This window comes from Centroberyx gerrardi, chromosome 11 (assembly GCF_048128805.1).
Source record: "Centroberyx gerrardi isolate f3 chromosome 11, fCenGer3.hap1.cur.20231027, whole genome shotgun sequence".
NCBI lineage: Eukaryota > Metazoa > Chordata > Actinopteri > Beryciformes > Berycidae > Centroberyx > Centroberyx gerrardi.
The window spans coordinates 4355502-4373001 of NC_136007.1; the positions used below are offsets into that span (position 1 = coordinate 4355502).

The window sequence follows — 17500 nt, forward strand, 5'->3', positions numbered from 1 at the left end:
CGAGGATGGAAATATTTGTGTTTTTCAGGAGTCTTCCCCAGACAGGCGGCAGAGACAGTGAGGGTCTGACCTGGAAGAACTCTGCGATGGTGGCAACATGGCTGGCACAGGCACACTTCCTGGCATCCGGCACGTCTTCCCCAACCTGGAGGGGGGGGAGGAGGAGGAGATAGGACGGGGGGGGGGGGGGGGAGGAAGAGAGTAGGATTATTATTACAGCTTCAAACTGTCAAGGCCTTATCCTGCCATCAGACCCAACATGGATAAAAAAAAAAAGTGTGCATTTGAGGGAACGGAGCCAGATGGACAAAATGAGGACAAGAGAGATTTTTCAACTAGATCTCATAAAATTTTGTGAAATGAGCGCAGTCACAGTTTCTGGGAACACAGAATTCTGTCACTTTTTTTTTTACATATTTGTATTTTAAGACAGATTTTAAGGCATATTTCAAAAAACTTCAGGAGTTCAGGCTGAGTTTTTTCAACTGCAGTAAGGCGAAAGCTGGACTCTATCGAGGCGCTGGTTCATTTCCACCCCCACCGAGTATTTGAAAACATTTGCATAAAAAAAAGTGTATAAATGCAGAGTTTCAAGTCATCAGGTATCCCACATTGTATCATCATTCCTCACCTTAAAAAAAGAAGTCAAGTAAGACAAAACTGCAGATCAGACATGCTGGACAGATGCTGGAAAGAAACTGAAACCAGGAATCACAATGGCTGCTCTGTCTTCCTGCTGCTTTCTGTTGCTTTCATCACACCTGCTTGCACGTCGCCAGTTTTGCTGCTTATTTTTCAAGTCAAGTGATCAGACTCATGTGAGTGTAGCGCAGAGAAATTTCCCCTTTCCCCATTTGGAGTTGTGAAACACTTCATCCTGTATTACAACAGGATCAATTACACCAGCTGTAGTAATCACGGCCTATTCAGATCAATACAATACCAATCCAGCAGGCACCACTTACAGAGAAAAAAACGGAAGAAAATGGTGCCTTCTCCTCTGAATTGATGGCAATTTACCTCTTAATGATAAGTGTGTGTGTGTGTGTGTGTGTCAGAGAGCGAGAGAGAAAGAGAGCTCTGAATGTTCAGATGGTAAAATTACATTTTGGGTGCAGTTTAGTACTTTTTGGTGTATTTTTGGTACTTTTTGGTCCATTTCAGTCTGTTGAAGCTGCTGTGTGATAAGATCAGGACGGAGCATTTCAATAATGGAGGAAAGGGCTTCCTGCCAGCCTCATTTTAGTGTATAAACACAAAGTGTCTCTTGGTCTCTTCATTCCTCTCTCTCTCTCTCTCTCTCTTTCCCTCACTGTTTTTCTCTGTCTCCCCCTCTATTTCTCTACCTCTCTCTCTCTCTGACTCCATCTTCCCTCCTTTGATCGTCTTTCTTCCTCATTTTTTAATTCTCTCTTTTTCCTCTTTCTTTTGCCATTGCCCTCTCTCTCTCTCTGATCACAAAATCTATCACAATTATCAGTAGCGAAATGAACAATTCCCAGTTAAAAAGGGCCTCTCTCTCTGTCTCTCTCTCCTCTCTCTCTCCTCTCTCTCCCCCGTCTCTCTCTCTCTCTCTCTCTCTCTCTGTCTCTCTCTCTGTCTCTCTCTCTCTCTCTCTCCTCTCTCTCTCTCTCTCTCTGGACTCGCTGCCAGTCTCGATTCACTGTACAAACACCGGATCTCTCGGCCTATCGCTTTCTGTCCGTTTTCATTCTACCTCTCTCTTTCTCTTTTCATTTCCTCTCTCTCTCTCTCTCTCTCCACTCCCTCACTTCATCTCCCGCTCTCTGTCTACTATATCCCTCTCTCATTCTCTTTGCCATTATGCAGAGATGCACTGTGGCAATTTCTCGCAGGCCGAGCTCAGCGTTGTCAGGAACAAAAAGCAACATCCGCACTCACTAAACTGAAGTGTAAATGCTTTCACATGCGCTCGGCCTCGGTCTAAATGCTTCTAAATCTCACGGCGGGAGACGCTGACAGCGGTGGAAAGAAGCTCTTGGCCCTCGCAGGAGAGTCGGAAATTATTCATTTCCCTCTCTGACTGTTACATTTCCTTTTCTTCACTAATTAAATGCCGCCTAAAACTTCTCCAGCGTGGCGACTCCGCATCGCCTTTCCAGTCAGTGGGATGGGCGGCAGGCAGCGAGAACGGAAAGATCGCAGGTTCAATCCCTGTGACTGCAAATACTGTCTGTCGAAATCCTTGTTTCTGGTCTAAATTTCCTTGAAGACACAAAGCAGCCGACCCGCTCTCTCACTGTGAAACGTCTAAACTGTACAGTAAGAGAGGATGGCAGTGCGTCTGCGCTCCAAGTCCATATATATTCCAATAACACAATTATCATTCATTTCACTTTAAAAGCAGATATATTGCACATTTTTTATTATATTTTTTCGTATTCTGTATTGTAAATATCTCTATTTTTGTTTTTTATATTTATGTTCTTGACTTTTTTTGTGTTTTTTACTTCTACTTTCTTATTTTTCTCCATGTTTATTGTATGCACCTACATACAAGGCAAATTCCTTGTATTGTGAAAACTAACTTGGCAATAAACCTGATTCTGATTCTGAAGTAGATAAACAGAAAGTAGTGCAACAACAAAAAGGTGTGAGAACAAAAACATTTCATTTTGGTTTATGAACAAACTGACGACGGTGTAAACAGAAACGTCGTTGCTTTTCTGTCGTTTCATCCTGAGCCTCGGTGTGGGTTCCTCACTTCTTTTTTATATAAAATATGAAATTACATCACGCATTATACAATCAGCCAAGCAATCTGATTGGTCAAACTTTGCTCATAATTCCCATAAGGCTGCTATACAAACTCCTGTGGTAAGCAGAAAGTTAGCTAGCGATCTTTCTTGTTTCCTCCTGTTTTTTCTCTGTATGTTCACTACTTGGTATTAAAGGAGAATACCGGTGTTTTTTTAACTTTGTGCCAATGGTCTAGTTTCCCCTCTCCTTTCCATTCTTCCTGGTTTGTCGTTTCTCTGCACACAGTCAGCATAGTTGGAGATATCAGCGCTCATTTGCTGCCATTCATTCTTGTCCGGTATGAAAAAAATCAACTTCCACAGAGCGAGAGAATCCATCACATCAACATGAAGCCAAACTTTCTGCTTTCCTTATTTCACTGAGTCGAGTGTTTTCGTCTCAGCGCCGCGTTACGCTCCGCTCTGCTTCCCGTCGGGCGGCCGACACCCACAAATGCCGCCTCTAAATCTTTACACCTTCACCACCGTGTTCCCCGCCCCTCCCGTCTCCGTCCCGCGTCCCACAGACTCACCCAGTTGATGAGGATGTAGCGCGGCAGAGCGGCGGTGGCTTCCTTCAGGCTGCAGAAGCCGTACATCACCATGGCGTTGTCAAAGGTCAGTGTGATCTCCGCCAGACCCCCACCTGGAAAACATCAAGACTTCATTAGACGATTCCTACAGCAGAGTCAAATTCATGTCTTAGTTCTCTGGTTTCTTGCTTTGTTCATTTCTACAAATACTGATTAGACTGTCTTTGACATAGGAATAAAATACAAATTCATGATTTCAGTGGTACACAACTTATACTGAAAGCCTCCAAAAAATGACGGGAGCTTGGGACGCACCAGTACTGATTAATGGTATGGGTAATCTAATAATGATAATAATGATAATCCGTTTGTTTGTTTGTCTGTCTGTCAGCAGGATATTGCAAAAACAGATTTCCATGATATTTGGTGGACAGATCTGCCTCGGGCCAAAGAACAACTAATTCGATTTTGGTGGTGATCCAGATCTGGGATTTCTGCCAATGGATGATTTTTTTTTTTGCCATAACTATGAAAAAAACAGTGACTTGGGGATGTTTGCAGGGTCAAGAAATCAATTCAACTTAAAATTTAAAAAAAAACAAACAGCAAGTTGGAGAATTGAAGTCAGATCTCTCAGATGAAGAAAAAACATATTATCTCACCCGTTTTTGACAAATGACTCCCAAATGAATTAAAGGAATAGTTCACCCAAAAATGAAAATTCTGTCATCATCTACTCACCCTCGTGCCAAATGAAACACAGGTGAAATTTGCTAGTCCATATAACACACAGGGAGGTTGCCAGCACAACTTCGTAGCAGCCTTCTCCAAAACAACTGAAGTCAATGGGGACCTGTTCTTTAGAGCAGTGATTCTCAACCTTTTTCATATCAAGGACCCCTAATTTAGTCCACATTAAAGCCACGGACCCCCATTTGATGAGATTTTGCCTCTCAGCCCCAAATCTGAGAATATTTTTATTGCTAGATATGATTTTGTCCAGAATTCCAAGTCTATCTGTATTGTAGGTAGAGAGATAACACGGAAACTATGATCAAAATAGTCATTCTTCTACATTCTCTAATTGTGTTAACTTCTTGTAAATTAAATAATGCTGAAGTTTAACAATTCATCAATTTTCTGGGGACCCCCTGGAAGCCCCTCGAGGACCCCTGGTGGTCCCCGGACCCCACGTTGAGAACCACCGCTCTAGAGTTCCAAAACAAAAACAGCCAAACAATCACACTGTGAATAGAAAGACCTATACACCATTATTTGTTGCAAATCAATCAGCTGTAGTTAAGATTTGCACTAAATTATGGTGTAAATATACTGTAGGTCTTTTTGGAGCTCTGAAGAACCGGTCCCCATTGACTTCAGCTGTTTTGGAGAAGGCTGCTATGGAGTTATGCTGGCAGCCTCCCTGTGTGTTATATGGACAAACTTCACCTGTGTTTCAACTGGCATGAGGGTGAGTAGATGATGACAGGATTTTCATTTTTGGGTGAACTATTCCTTTAAGATCTGTATCATTCACCAGCAGTAATGAATCGGTTTGGTATTCAGGACTGGATGGCGGTACGGGTGTCGCCCCGCCTGCAGCCTTGCAAGGCGAGATGAGCAGTGACACGAGCCGGCCCGCTGCTTTAAAGCCTTAGATTAAGTGTCTAGTCCAGCCATCTCAGAGCAAATGCTGCCTTAGATGTCTGGAGAGCTGGAGGCTGCAACGCTGCAGCGCAAACCCCGCCCCCTCCACACACACACATACATATACAAACACACGCACACGGCTGTAGTCTACTTGTTCTAATCTGAAGAGGCAGGCAGAGTCCTCTAGGGTTTACAGTTCATTAATGGGGGCGTTGAGATATTCACGTCTCTCTCGGGGAAAACTTCACATCACTGCACGGCGGCGGCCATCGCTGGCAGAAGTCACTGTTCATGCATCTGTCCTGCAGCTATTAGCACTGAAGACAATTCATTCTTAAACCTCGCAGCAGAACCACATGGGCAGGAACATGGACTTGTTTTAGATGAATTTAGATTAATTCCTTGACGTGAATATTATAAAGACGGAATAAATTGTTATGAATTCTAACTGAACAGCTGGTAAGTACTCAGAGTGAGTTATTTATGGGGAACTAGCGGAGTTTATCCGTACTTACAAATATCTTGGGACAGAATTTGATGACAAATTCACATTTACAGAAAACACAGACAGACTGCATGATGAAGAAAAGCCAACACACGCTGCACTGTTCCTCGACTGCACCGCTATAAAAAAGTGATTTGATCGAGAGTCATAAAATACTAACAGGCTAACCGAGGCTAATGACAATTTCTGGTCTGTTAGCATTTTTGTGACCCTCCATCAAATCACTTTTTTACAGTCTTGCAGTCGTCTGACAACAGAAACAGAAAGATCTGTCAGTGAAAACTCCTGTATTGTGTTACACACCATGCTGAAACACTAAATCAGCGATCACAGACAGAGGAGGAGACAGAAAGTTGACATTTTAACATTGCTGGCAATGGAGAGAACAGATCTATAACCTGCAGAAGAACGTCAGCCACGTTTTGTTCATACTTAAGTCTGTATATATGTAAATATGTTTGTTGTATTCTCTTATGTTTATCCTGATCTAAGCATGGTTTCTGCTTGATTGATAATTGAGGACCCTTGTTTAGAAATATGGGACAGTCCCACTAGGGAAACAGAAACGCTGAGGAAGGCTGTTGCTGCTGTGCAAATTAAATACTGTCATAAATACAGACTACCTGAGTGCGGACGTTTTTCTATCGTTTACAGTTTGGGGGAAAACCCTGGTGTGTGTGTGTGTGTGTGTGTGTGTGTGTGCGTCTGCATCAGATATGGAAGAGTTTCATAAAGCCATAATGATCACACAGTGTGCCATTAAGCAGAGTAATAATGAACCCAACTCTCTAACGGCTCAATAACAATCTGAGACAAAAACTCCTCATTTCTCTCCGCAGCGGAGGAGGAAGGAGGAGGAACCCAGCAGGACGCATCGGCTCTACAGTCACACTGGCATCAAATTACAGGCTCGTTCCACCCATCTCCAAACAGCGTATTAAGACGTGAAACGCTGTCGGGACGAGAGGCGGGAGGCAGACGTTTTCATCAAATCTAATCAAAAGCAGCGAGAAGAGAAAGATGTCATATTTGGGGGGAATCGCGCCAGTGATGAATTCACGGGACGATAGATTTGCTTCCTTGGGAGGGAACGAAAGGTGGAGGAGGAAGCATAGAAGTACGGAAGCCCATTGAGGACATATTTTCATACATATTATTTACGTCGCTTTCCTGTGATAACAATTATTTATGTCATTATCTCGAGATAAAACATTTTGTTTTCCCGAGATAATGAGAAAATGCTATAATTTTTCCCAGAGATCTCAAGATAATTTTCTCATTTTTTCGGGCAAATTTTTTTTCATCATCTTGGGATAGGAAAATAGTTTTCTCGAGATAATGAGAAAATGACCTTGAGATCTATCTACTGCAACATTTGGGTTTTGGACACTACGCAGAAAAGTGTCTCGTTATCTCAAGAAAACAGTTTTTGTTTTCCCGAGATAATGAGAAATTTATCTTGAGGTCTCTCATTACCTCGGGATAACAAAACTGTTTTCGTAGGATAATGAGATAATTTTCCAACATCCTAAAGGAAAACATATTATTCAAAACCCAAGTGTTGCAGTCGGCCTGCCTGTTAATGTTCGGCAGGTCATCATGTCAAGTGTGACAATGTCAAGAGTTGGGAATCTCAAGGAACAATATAAATTAATTCATTGTCTTGGAAAAAAGTTTTGTTTTCTCGTTATCTGCAGTTAATGACATAAATAATATCTACAAAACAAAGAAAATAGACTCGTTGACACAAAAATACAAAAAAACTCCAAGGCACTCTCTTTAAATCAATTAAAATGCCTTTATTGTCATGGCATGGTCATATTAGACTTTAAAAACAAACTTTGACGCGTTTTGGCATCAAGCCTTCGTCAGGAAGTCAAAAAATTGACTCGTTATCACAGGAAAATGGTGTAAATAAAATATATGAATATATGTCCTTAATGGGCCTCCATATAGAAGGAAGCAAGGAAGGAAGAACAAATGGCAGAACAGATTAGTGTATAAAAGGAAGAGACTTACCCCCCGATGCTGACAGTGTCAGATCATTACCATCCCCCTCATATGTGTACAAGGCCCTGTTAGAGAGAGAGAGAGAGAGAGAGAGAGAGAGAGAGAGAGTCGGTCAGAGAGACATCACATAGCATAGAGTTACAGCATCGTCTGATTTGATGTTCATCTCATTCAGAGCCTCAGTGGAGACGAGACAAGAAAAACCTTAAAAGGAAAAATAAAGGGAAGAAACCTTGGGGATCTGCCACCAGGACGGCTGAGTGAGCAATAGGTGCCTCCTTATCTATAACACACACACACACACACACACACACACACACACACACACCTGACTGCTTTGACTGGCTGTCTGGACTGCTTAATCCTTTGATTTGAGGATAATCTTTCCACTAGCTGGACAGGGAGCCATCTCACTCTTTTATCAAAGAAGAGACGGAGGAGCGGAGAGAGAGAGAGCAGAGAGAGAGAGAGAGAGAGAGAGAGAGAGACATAAAACAGTGTGGGAGGAACAAAGAAAGACGGATAGTGAGCGAGATAAAAAGAGGAATGACGACAGTGAGCGACAGAGACAGAGGAAGGAAGAAAGCAAGAGAAAAGACAAAATGAAAGACAGAGAAGACAAGCGAGAAAGAGATGGAAGATGGAGCAGAGGAGAAGCGAAAGGATGATGAAAGAAAGAGAAAGGAAGAGCCACAGAAGAAGAGAGAGAAAGAGAAACAGAGAGTTAAGGCAGAGGAAGGGAGAGGAGAGACAGGAGAGAGTCAAAGGTCTGAATGATTTCCAACATGGCGGCTCGGCAGAGCAGATGATGCTGAGACAAACTGACAGGAAGTGAGAAGCAACAGTCCGGCTCCCTGCAGACCGCCGGGGAGACGAGGAGAAACACCGGCAATATGGAGAGACGAGGGACGACAGGGATCGATTCCCGTAACAAAACTCAGAGCCGCTGATCATTACTGAGGCAACAAACTCCACACAGGAGCTCAGCTTCCATCCGAGAGCCAAGACAATTTATATGCAAACTTCTGAAATGCTGCAAAGAGTGAAATGCGAATTAAGTGCTTTCCATCAGCTGGGTTGACTTCCTGAATGTCATAAAACCACATCCACATGAATAATGGAAAGATTTTTTGGACAAGTTGCCATGGTTCCTTAACGTTTTATGCTTTCATCCAGAGACGAAAACAAAGAAATGCACTTGTCAATATTACAGTAATGCACCAAGTAATGACCATACAACCACGAAGGTCCAAAGCCACTTTTCAATGTTCTGTAAAGAAGCTGAACCCTCGCCATGCCAAGCCTACATCATTATTCAGTCTATAAATACGTTTCCATTGCTATTTATCGCATAATTTCTGCATCGACAAAAACATTTCTGCCTTCTACTACATTTCTACACTTCTTCTACATTTCTGCTCTCCTTCCTGTCAGTCAGCTGACAGCCACTGGAAGAAATGAAGTCTCCTCCAGGAAATAATCCTCAAAAACACTTTACTGTCACATCCACGGCTTTTTATTCAGGCCAGCTTTGTTAGCCGGACAGCAGTTCATTTCAAGCTAAAGTGTGTATTTTAAAAGCGATTCAGCATGCATTGCAAAATGATCAGAGTAAATGTAAACCAGATGTAGACAGAAGAAAACTCCTTTGACTTATGACACATGCACATTTTCTATCTATTCTCATGCTTTTTATTCGAGCATGAGAACGGCGAGTGCATGTTTTAAGAGTCATGCACACGATAGCATGTTGTGCGAATGAGTTAATACTTCATTACCCAAAAAATACCTTCTTTTTAATGCTCGAGAACTACTCGTCTGCAGCGCTCTTGCAGGATAAACGCAGGATAAATGCATAAAACTAACGCTGCATTCACGTCACATCGGATTTACGGTAAACACAAACTGCTGCCTGGAGAAAAAGCGTTCACTTCCGCCTCCTAGTGGAAGTAGAACATTTGGGAAGTTTTGTAGCTTGGATATATCTCCCACTCCCACATTACAAACTGCAGAAGGAGGCAAACATGACAGGAAAATGAGCGATGCGGGCGGTCCAAGGGAGCGAAGAGGAAGTTCGCTCCACCTCACTGCCACCGAAGCTTCCAGCAGGTCAAAGTGTTTCATCAGGAAATGTCGGGTAAACTGTAATCCCTGTCACCTGCACTCCCCCCCCCCAGCCAAGCCAGAGGGGGGGGGTGTGCACGTGAGTGTGCATGTGACCGCGTATACAACTGCATTTCATATCTATTTTACGCATATTAGGCATTTTATGTATACGTATGGGTTGAGGTTCTTACAGTGGAGAAAGACATTTGTGGGGCAAAGACCAAGAGAGAGAGAGAGTTAATAATGAGTTAAACAGTTGAATGTGAGATTTGTGTGTGTGTGTGTGTGTGTGTGTGTGTCGGCGCACTTATGTCATCCTCAAAGTGTCAGTGCTATTCTAATCCGGGCAGAGACAGAGTTCCCACAGTCATTAATCAAACCAAGTAATCTGCTTACCATCACACACATACACACACACACATACACACACACACACACACACACACACACAGAACCTGACCAGATAAACCAGCGTTATCAATCATGGTAAAATGCTGCAGAGGTTTCTAACGCTGCTCTCCGCTGATAACTGCAGTCACTGGATCCATTAATGTGCTTTTTACTTCTCTCATCATCAGCTGACATCAGACGACAAAACAACTACAAACCTCTAATTTCACACGTCAACTCCTCCTGACTCGTCAACTGACGTTAATTGATCAGTTTGTGCGCCGCCCACACATGGCAGCGAATCCACCGATGATGGCATCCTGTTTGTCAGTCTACAGCTAGTTTACATTTCCCCCGATCATTTCGCGATAGATGCCATATGTCATTCGATTTTCTTTAACACGATTCACTCCTTTTTGCATTTTGCGTCGTTTTTAAAATGCAAACTTTACAGTGTCAAAGCTAGCTTGAAATGTACTACTGTCCCGGCTAACAAAGACGCCATAAATACAAAAAACAAAACATGGATGTGACAGTAAAGTTTGTGTTTCTGAGGATTATTTCCTGGAGGAGACTTCATTTCTTCCTTGTGGGTGTCAGCTGACTGATGGGAAGCAGAGCGGAACGTAACGCAGCGCTGAGATGAAAACACCCGACAGAAAGTTTGGCTTCATGTTTCCTGTGATGGATTCTCTCGCTCTGTGGAAGTTTGTTTTTTTCATACCGGACAAGAATGAACGGCAGCAAACGGCTTCTTCTGCCGGAGGAAAACGAGCGCTGATATCTGGAACTATGCTGACTGTGTGCAGAGAAACGACAAACCAGGAAGAATGGAAAGGAGAGGGGAAACTAGACCATTGGCACAAAGTTAAAAAACACCGGTATTCTCCTTTAAACGTGAACTTTTCCAAGTTGTATCAACGAGATCATCCCGTTCTTCTGTTTCTTCTGATTCGATGTGTGATGCAGAAGTGCGGCCTGACCCACTCTCTCCATCAAATACATGATAACTGATAACCAACACCAGGAGGAGGCATTCGAAATGGATTTCTCTACGTATTATAACTGCATGCTGGGATTGAGGTTAGTGAAATTACCCCTTAATCTATCAGGGTTTATACAGGAGATTATAACAGGATCGCAGCGCACTGTAGATTATTGAAGATTATGAAAAAACTGTCATGCAAAACTCTTCACCAAACTCTCAATCAGCACTAAAGCTCATTCCCAAGCTACTGCCAACTGATTACATGCACATGAATGAATGTAATGTGTGTGTGTGTGTGTGTGTGTGTGTGTGTGCAATCATATGCTTGTGTGTACTTGGGTGTAATTGTGTAGGCATGCTGTATGTGTTTGTGTGTGTATAACTATTCAATGTGTGTGTTTATTTTGTCGATGTGTGTTTGCTCTTGTGCACATGGATTTTCAAATGTGAGTGCACATGTATGCGCGTGTGTGTGTGAGTGTGTGTGTGCTTTTTGTGTGTGTGCATTTGCCTTTGTAGACTTCCATGTGCCTTTGTTGTGTGTTTACTTGTGTGTGTGCTTTTTGGTGTGTGTGTGTGTGTGTGTGTGTGTGTGTGTCGGGGATTACTAGTCAAGCTTAGTCCAGATGACCTCATGGTGTTGCAGCCTGAGGCATTAGTCTAGCCTCTGTCTGACTTCCTGCTGACCTCATCTTCTCCTCCGTCCAATCTGTTTCTGCAGAGTCACTCTCTTCTACCCAAACCCATTTTACTTTTTGTCTCTGCATTTCTCCGCTATCACATTACTGAAACGGTGTCATCTCAGATCGATTAAATGCCAGACTGTCTCTCTTTATCCCTCTTTATCCATCCTGTCTTCACTATCTTTCTCCATCCTTCCATCATTCTCAATCTGTCTCTCTTTCCTAATGGAGGGGGGGGCTTGCAAAGAGTGAGACCAATTTCTTCACCCACAGGAGCAGGAAATAGACCAGAATGCAATGCGGCAGCAAGACAGGTTGGGTTTGAGCAAGGGGAGTGACTCTCACTTTTTCTTGACTAGAAACTCTCGCTCTCTTGCTCTTACGAGGCTGTGAACATCACTCTCTTCACCAACACAAATAACCCACAGCTGAATGCAATGAGTTCAGGCCCGTTCTCTGAGGGTTGTCGAAAGGCATTCTGGGAAATGTAGGAAATCACTAACTGAAGTAGAAAAGTAGAAGTAGACGAGGCAGGCTGAGGGAAAATGAGTACACCAAAAAAATAGTAGCAGCAGTAGTAGTAGTTGTAGTAGAAGTAGTAGTAATAATAGTAGTAGTAGTAGTAGTAGTAGTAGCAGTAGCAGTAGTATTAGTAGTAGTAGCAGTAGTAGTAATAGTAGCAGCAGTAGTAGTAGTAGTAGTAGTAGTAGTAGTAGCAGTAGCAGTAGTATTAGTAGCAGTAGTAGTAGTAGTAGCAGTAGTAGTAGTAGTAGTAGTAGTAGTAGTAGTAGTAGTAGTAGTAGCAGTAATAGTAGCAGTAGTACCAGTAGTAGTAGTAGTAGCAGTAGTAGCAGTAGTAGTAGTAGTAGCAGTAGCAGTAGTATTAGTAGTAGTAGCAGTAGTAGTAATAGTAGCAGCAGTAGTAGTAGTAGTAGTAGTAGTAGTAGTAGTAGTAGTAGTAGTAGTAGCAGTAGTAGTAGTAGCAGTAGTAGTAGTAGTAGTAGTAGTAGCAGTAGTAGCAGTAGCAGTAGTATTAGTAGCATTGCAGTAGTAGTAGTAGTAGTAGTAGTATTACAACAAAGAGAGAGAGAGAGAGAGAGAGAGAGAGAGAGAGAGAGAGAGAGAGAGAGAGAGAAACAGGGATGGGGATAAAAAGAGGGTTAGGGTTAAAAAGAGATAAAGAGAGTGAACGAGAACAAGTGAGTGAGATAGAGTGGGAGAGAGAGTGATAGAGAGAGAGAGTGACAGAGATAGAGAGAGAGAGAGAGTGACAGAGATAGAGAGAGAGAGAGAGTGCACGTGTGAGGCAGTGTCCCTCACTTGAGGCACTATAAATAATTCTCTTTAAAGCAGACAGCTGTTTATTATTCATATAAGGCTCACATGACCTAGAAACAGCTCTGTGTGTGTGTGTGTGTGTGTGTGTGTGTGTGTGTGAGAGAGAGAGAGAGAGAGAGCATGCAGCTGAGCATGGAAGAGGAAGAGAGAGGAGGTGATCATCAGGAGAGGAGAGGAGAGGAAAAGAAAAGAAAAGAGAGAAGAGGGAAAGAGAGAGAGGACAATAAAAGAGGAGATAATGAAAGGGGTAAAGAGAGGAAAGGGGGGATGGGAGGAGAAAGAGCAGGATGTATTATGAGAGGAGGAGAGAGGAGGGGAAGAGTGAAGGGCTGTGGATTATTGAGGAGAACAAGGATGAAGGGAGAGAGGAAGGAGAAAACAGAAGAAGAAGAGAAGGAGAGGAGGAGAAAAGAGAAGAGGAGGTGAATCGCATCAGTTCATCTCCATTTAGAAGTGTGGAGGTCATTTCCAGAGCGTCATCGATGATCTCTCTCACACACACACACACACACACGCGCACACACACACACACACACACACTTGCCCCCAGCACTAATCCGATTGGCTCTCCATGGGCCCGGCATATCCAATCAGGACAAAGCTCTTCTAGGAAGCGTTTAGGGCAACCAGACATTTCCTGAAGTCTTACACACACACACACACACACACACACACACACCTTTGTCTCACTATACTCCCTAACCCTCCAATACAAAGCCTTATGCATTACTCTATTGTAAATTTAACCCCTTGCACCCTGATTTTGCCCTTAAATTTCCCCTTAAGTAGCTTCAAAGTTAGAAAATCATTTTTTTTCCCATACTGTACAACAACGCCACCAACATATTCTGGCTATAGCTATAGCTGCTTATATTTCACTCAATATAATATAACACACACACACACACACACACACACACAGTCAGCTCCAGAGATTGATGCTGCCTCCATGTAAATCCACAGCGATCAAAAAGAGAGGAGAAGAAGAAGAAAGGAAGCGAGGTTAGCGGTCTCTTTTCCATCACCACAGGCTCCTCATCATTATCACCAGCATGCTCATTTAAATGCACCAACACATGGCCATAAAGAACGCTGATTAGTTGTGTGTGTGTGTGTGTGTGTGTGTGCGCTTACATATGGAAGTATATGTGTATATCTACATCTGTACTGTATGTGTGCACCTTTGTGTGTAAGCGTGTATGTTTTTTGTATGTATAATTACTGTACGTTTGTGCATCCATTAAAGTACAGTAAAGTGTGTGTGTGTGTGTGTGTGTGTGTGTGTGTGTGTGTGTGCGCCCACGCTGCGTTTGAAGTGCAGGAAGAAACACCGGAGCGGTTTTGACTGGAGGTGGCACAACAGCTTCCCTCTCTAATCTTTTCTTTTGCAGTAGGAGGCGGGAGCACTGGATGGCTGACCGTGTGTGTGTGTAGGTGTGTGTGTGTGTGTGTGTGTGTGTGTGCGTGCATGTCGGAAATGCATGTACACCAACACGCCAATGTACTGCTGCGCTGATTCCAAGCTGTTCTAACTGCTGGAATGCTTTGAACATCACAGATTTAAGATATTTAACAGGGTACGAGAATGCGAGGGGGGAATTTTCCTTTAAAGGTTGATTTCAGCGTAATTGGGTTTTTTTTTGCTCATTTAACTGCATTCCCTTAATGTTTTACATCACTGTGGATTGTTTTCCAGTGTTTTGATCACGTTATGACCTAGCTAATGGTTCAAAGTTTTATTTTGGAGAAGCAGAAAGCGAAAGTCAGACGCCCCCTGCTGTCTCCTCTCGGCTCTCTGTGTTCCTGAACGCGACGCATTAATATGAAACGGTGACTGGAACTTCTTTAACTTAACTTAAAAGTTCATAGCCTGATTTTAGCGTTCTGATGCAACTTTGGAAAAGCGATTGTGATGGATTACCTTTACTGACTGAATTAGAAGTGTCCAGTTGGTTTCTATATGCTGTTTGGAATTGGATGGGAGTGAATGAGCTTGAGAGATTTGGCAAAACTGAAAAACACTAAAAACAAAAAATATCTTTAAACTTGGTGCATGCATGTAAAAACTGTCACAATTAACATTAAAGGGGTGGAAAATGTAAAAAAAATAGGAAAAACTCAAATCACTCCTTTATCGCTCCTCACCTTAAGCCTATGGGAGGGGGGTGGGGGGTGGGGGGGTGGGGGGGGTGGGGGGGTGGGGGGGGTGGGGGGGTATAATGAATCAGAGAGAAAGAGTTAATGCATCTACATATGAATGGTTATGGTTAAAATGGTTAAAATACAGTAGCAAACTAAGTGCCTCGTATTGAGAATAATGGAAAATGTCGCTGATAATCATCACTGTTTCTGAGACTTTCATCTTTTTAATTCGTTTTCTGCTGCTCAACAGCCGCTAATAAGGAAGATTATTCAAGATGGACTGGGATTAGATCAGCTCAGAGACTCCATTAGACAAATGGACTTGGGTTTGCATCTTCTAATGGATCTGAACACTCTGAATACTCAACACTCCTCTCCTCTTTCATTCTCTCCCCTCTTCTTCTCTTTTCCTGCCCTCACGTCTCCTCTCCTCCTCCCTTCCCTCGTCTCCTCTCCTTTCCTCCTCTCCTCTTTTACTGTCTCTCCTCTTCTCTTTCCTCTTCCTCTCTCGTCCTTTCCTCTTTTCTCCTCTCCTCTTCCTCTACCCCTAGTGCTTAGTTTGGACTTGGGTTTGCATCTTCTAATGGACCTGAACATTTTGAATACTCAACACTCCTCTCCTCTTTTATTCTCTCTCTTCTTCTCTTTTCCTGCCCTCACATCTCCTCTCCTCCCCCCTTCCCTCGTCTCCTCTTCTCTTCTACTGTCTCCCCTCCTCTTCTCTTTTTCTCCCCTCTTTCCTCCTCCTCTCTCATCCTTTCCTCTTTTCTCCTCTCCTCTTCCTCTACCCCTAGTGCTTTGGACTTGGGTTTGCATCTTCTAATAGACCTGAACATTTTGAATACTCAACACTCCTCTCCTCTTTCATTCTCTCCCCTTTTCTTCTCTTTTCCTGCCCTCATGTCTCCTCTCCTCCTCCCTTCCCTCGTTGCCTCTCCTCTCCTCTTCTCTTTTCCTCTCCTCTTTCCTCCTCCTCTCTCATCCTTTCCTCTTTTCTCCTCTCCTCTTCCTCTACCCCTAGTGCTTTGGACTTGGGTTTGCATCTTCTAATGGACCTGAACATTTTGAATACTCAACACTCCTCTCCTCTTTTATTCTCTCTCTTCTTCTCTTTTCCTGCCCTCACATCTCCTCTCCTCCTCCCTTCCCTCATCTCCTCTCCTCCTCTCCTCTTTTACTGTCTCCCCTCTTCTTCTCTTTTCCTGCCCTCACGTCTCCTCTCCTCCTCCCTTCCCTCGTCGCCTCTCCTCTCCTCTCCTCTTCTCTTTTCCTCTCCTCTTTCCTCCTCTCTCATCCTTTCCTCTTTTCTCCTCTCCTCTTCCTCTACCCCTAGTGCTTTGGACTTGGGTTTGCATCTTCTAATAGACCTGAACATTTTGAATACTCAACACTCCTCTCCTCTTTCATTCTCTCCCCTTTTCTTCTCTTTTCCTGCCCTCATGTCTCCTCTCCTCCTCCCTTCCCTCGTCTCCTCTCCTCCTCTACTGTCTCTCCTCTTTTTCTCCCCTCTTTCCTCTTCCTCTCTCATCCTTTCCTCTTTTCTCCTCTCCTCTTCCTCCACCCCTAGTGCTTTGGACTTGGGTTTGCATCTTCTAATGGACCTGAACATTTTGAATACTCAACACTCCTCTCCTCTTTCATTCTCTCTCCTCTTCTTCTCTTTTCCTGCCCTCACGCCTCCTCTCCTCCTCCCTTCCCTCGTCTCCTCTCCTTTCCTCCTCTCCTCTTTTACTGTCTCTCCTCTTCTCTTTTCTCTTCCTCTCCCATCCTTTCCTCTTTTCTCCTTCCTCTACCCCTATAGTGCTTAGTTTGCGGTCACATGCATACACACAGAAACATGACGCACATATGTTACTATTTGCAATGCAGCACAAACACACACACACACACACACACACACACACACACACACACATGCAGAAAACATGAAGCCCATTAGACACATTACATGTATGATTCCAGCAGCAGCTCTATAGTGTCTCTCTCTTCATGTGATTAAAACCCCAGCAGCCTCACAGCAGAACGGCTTCAAAGTGCCTTTGTGTTTTTGTTTTTTTTTAAAACACCAGCTCATCTCATGATGTAAGTGAGACACATGTGTTTGTAATACCTGTCCTCAGGTAAACTCTACAATAACCTGAAGAGTTTCATTCTAAAATGAGATATCAACCAATTGAAAATAGTGACACCTATACTTTTACAAAAAGATTTATGGCACAAAATTTGAATAAATGGTCTATATAGGATAGGAAGTAAGTCCTTGATTGACAAAATTACAGACTGAAGCCTCTTTATTTTAGTGATATTGATTGATGGACTACATCTGTCCATCTGAAACACTGAAGGTTTATCTAACTTATATTTAAACAGGAAGTCCCATTCAGATTAAGAATCTC

The 17500-nt window shown here is 43.1% G+C and overlaps 1 protein-coding gene across 2 annotated transcripts in view; it reads right to left on the reverse strand.

The window, feature by feature from the left end:
- Nucleotides 1–17500, reverse strand: part of dbn1 (drebrin 1) — a 135679-nt gene that overhangs the window by 26180 nt on the left and 91999 nt on the right. For both annotated transcript variants that reach the window (XM_078286893.1, XM_071897392.2), the window contains exons 2-4: nucleotides 7467–7522; nucleotides 3293–3405; nucleotides 71–145 (exon numbers count right to left, since the gene is read on the reverse strand). In XM_078286893.1, coding sequence (XP_078143019.1) covers nucleotides 71–145; nucleotides 3293–3405; nucleotides 7467–7522 — 244 coding nt within the window. The remainder of the gene's footprint in view (nucleotides 1–70; nucleotides 146–3292; nucleotides 3406–7466; nucleotides 7523–17500) is intronic.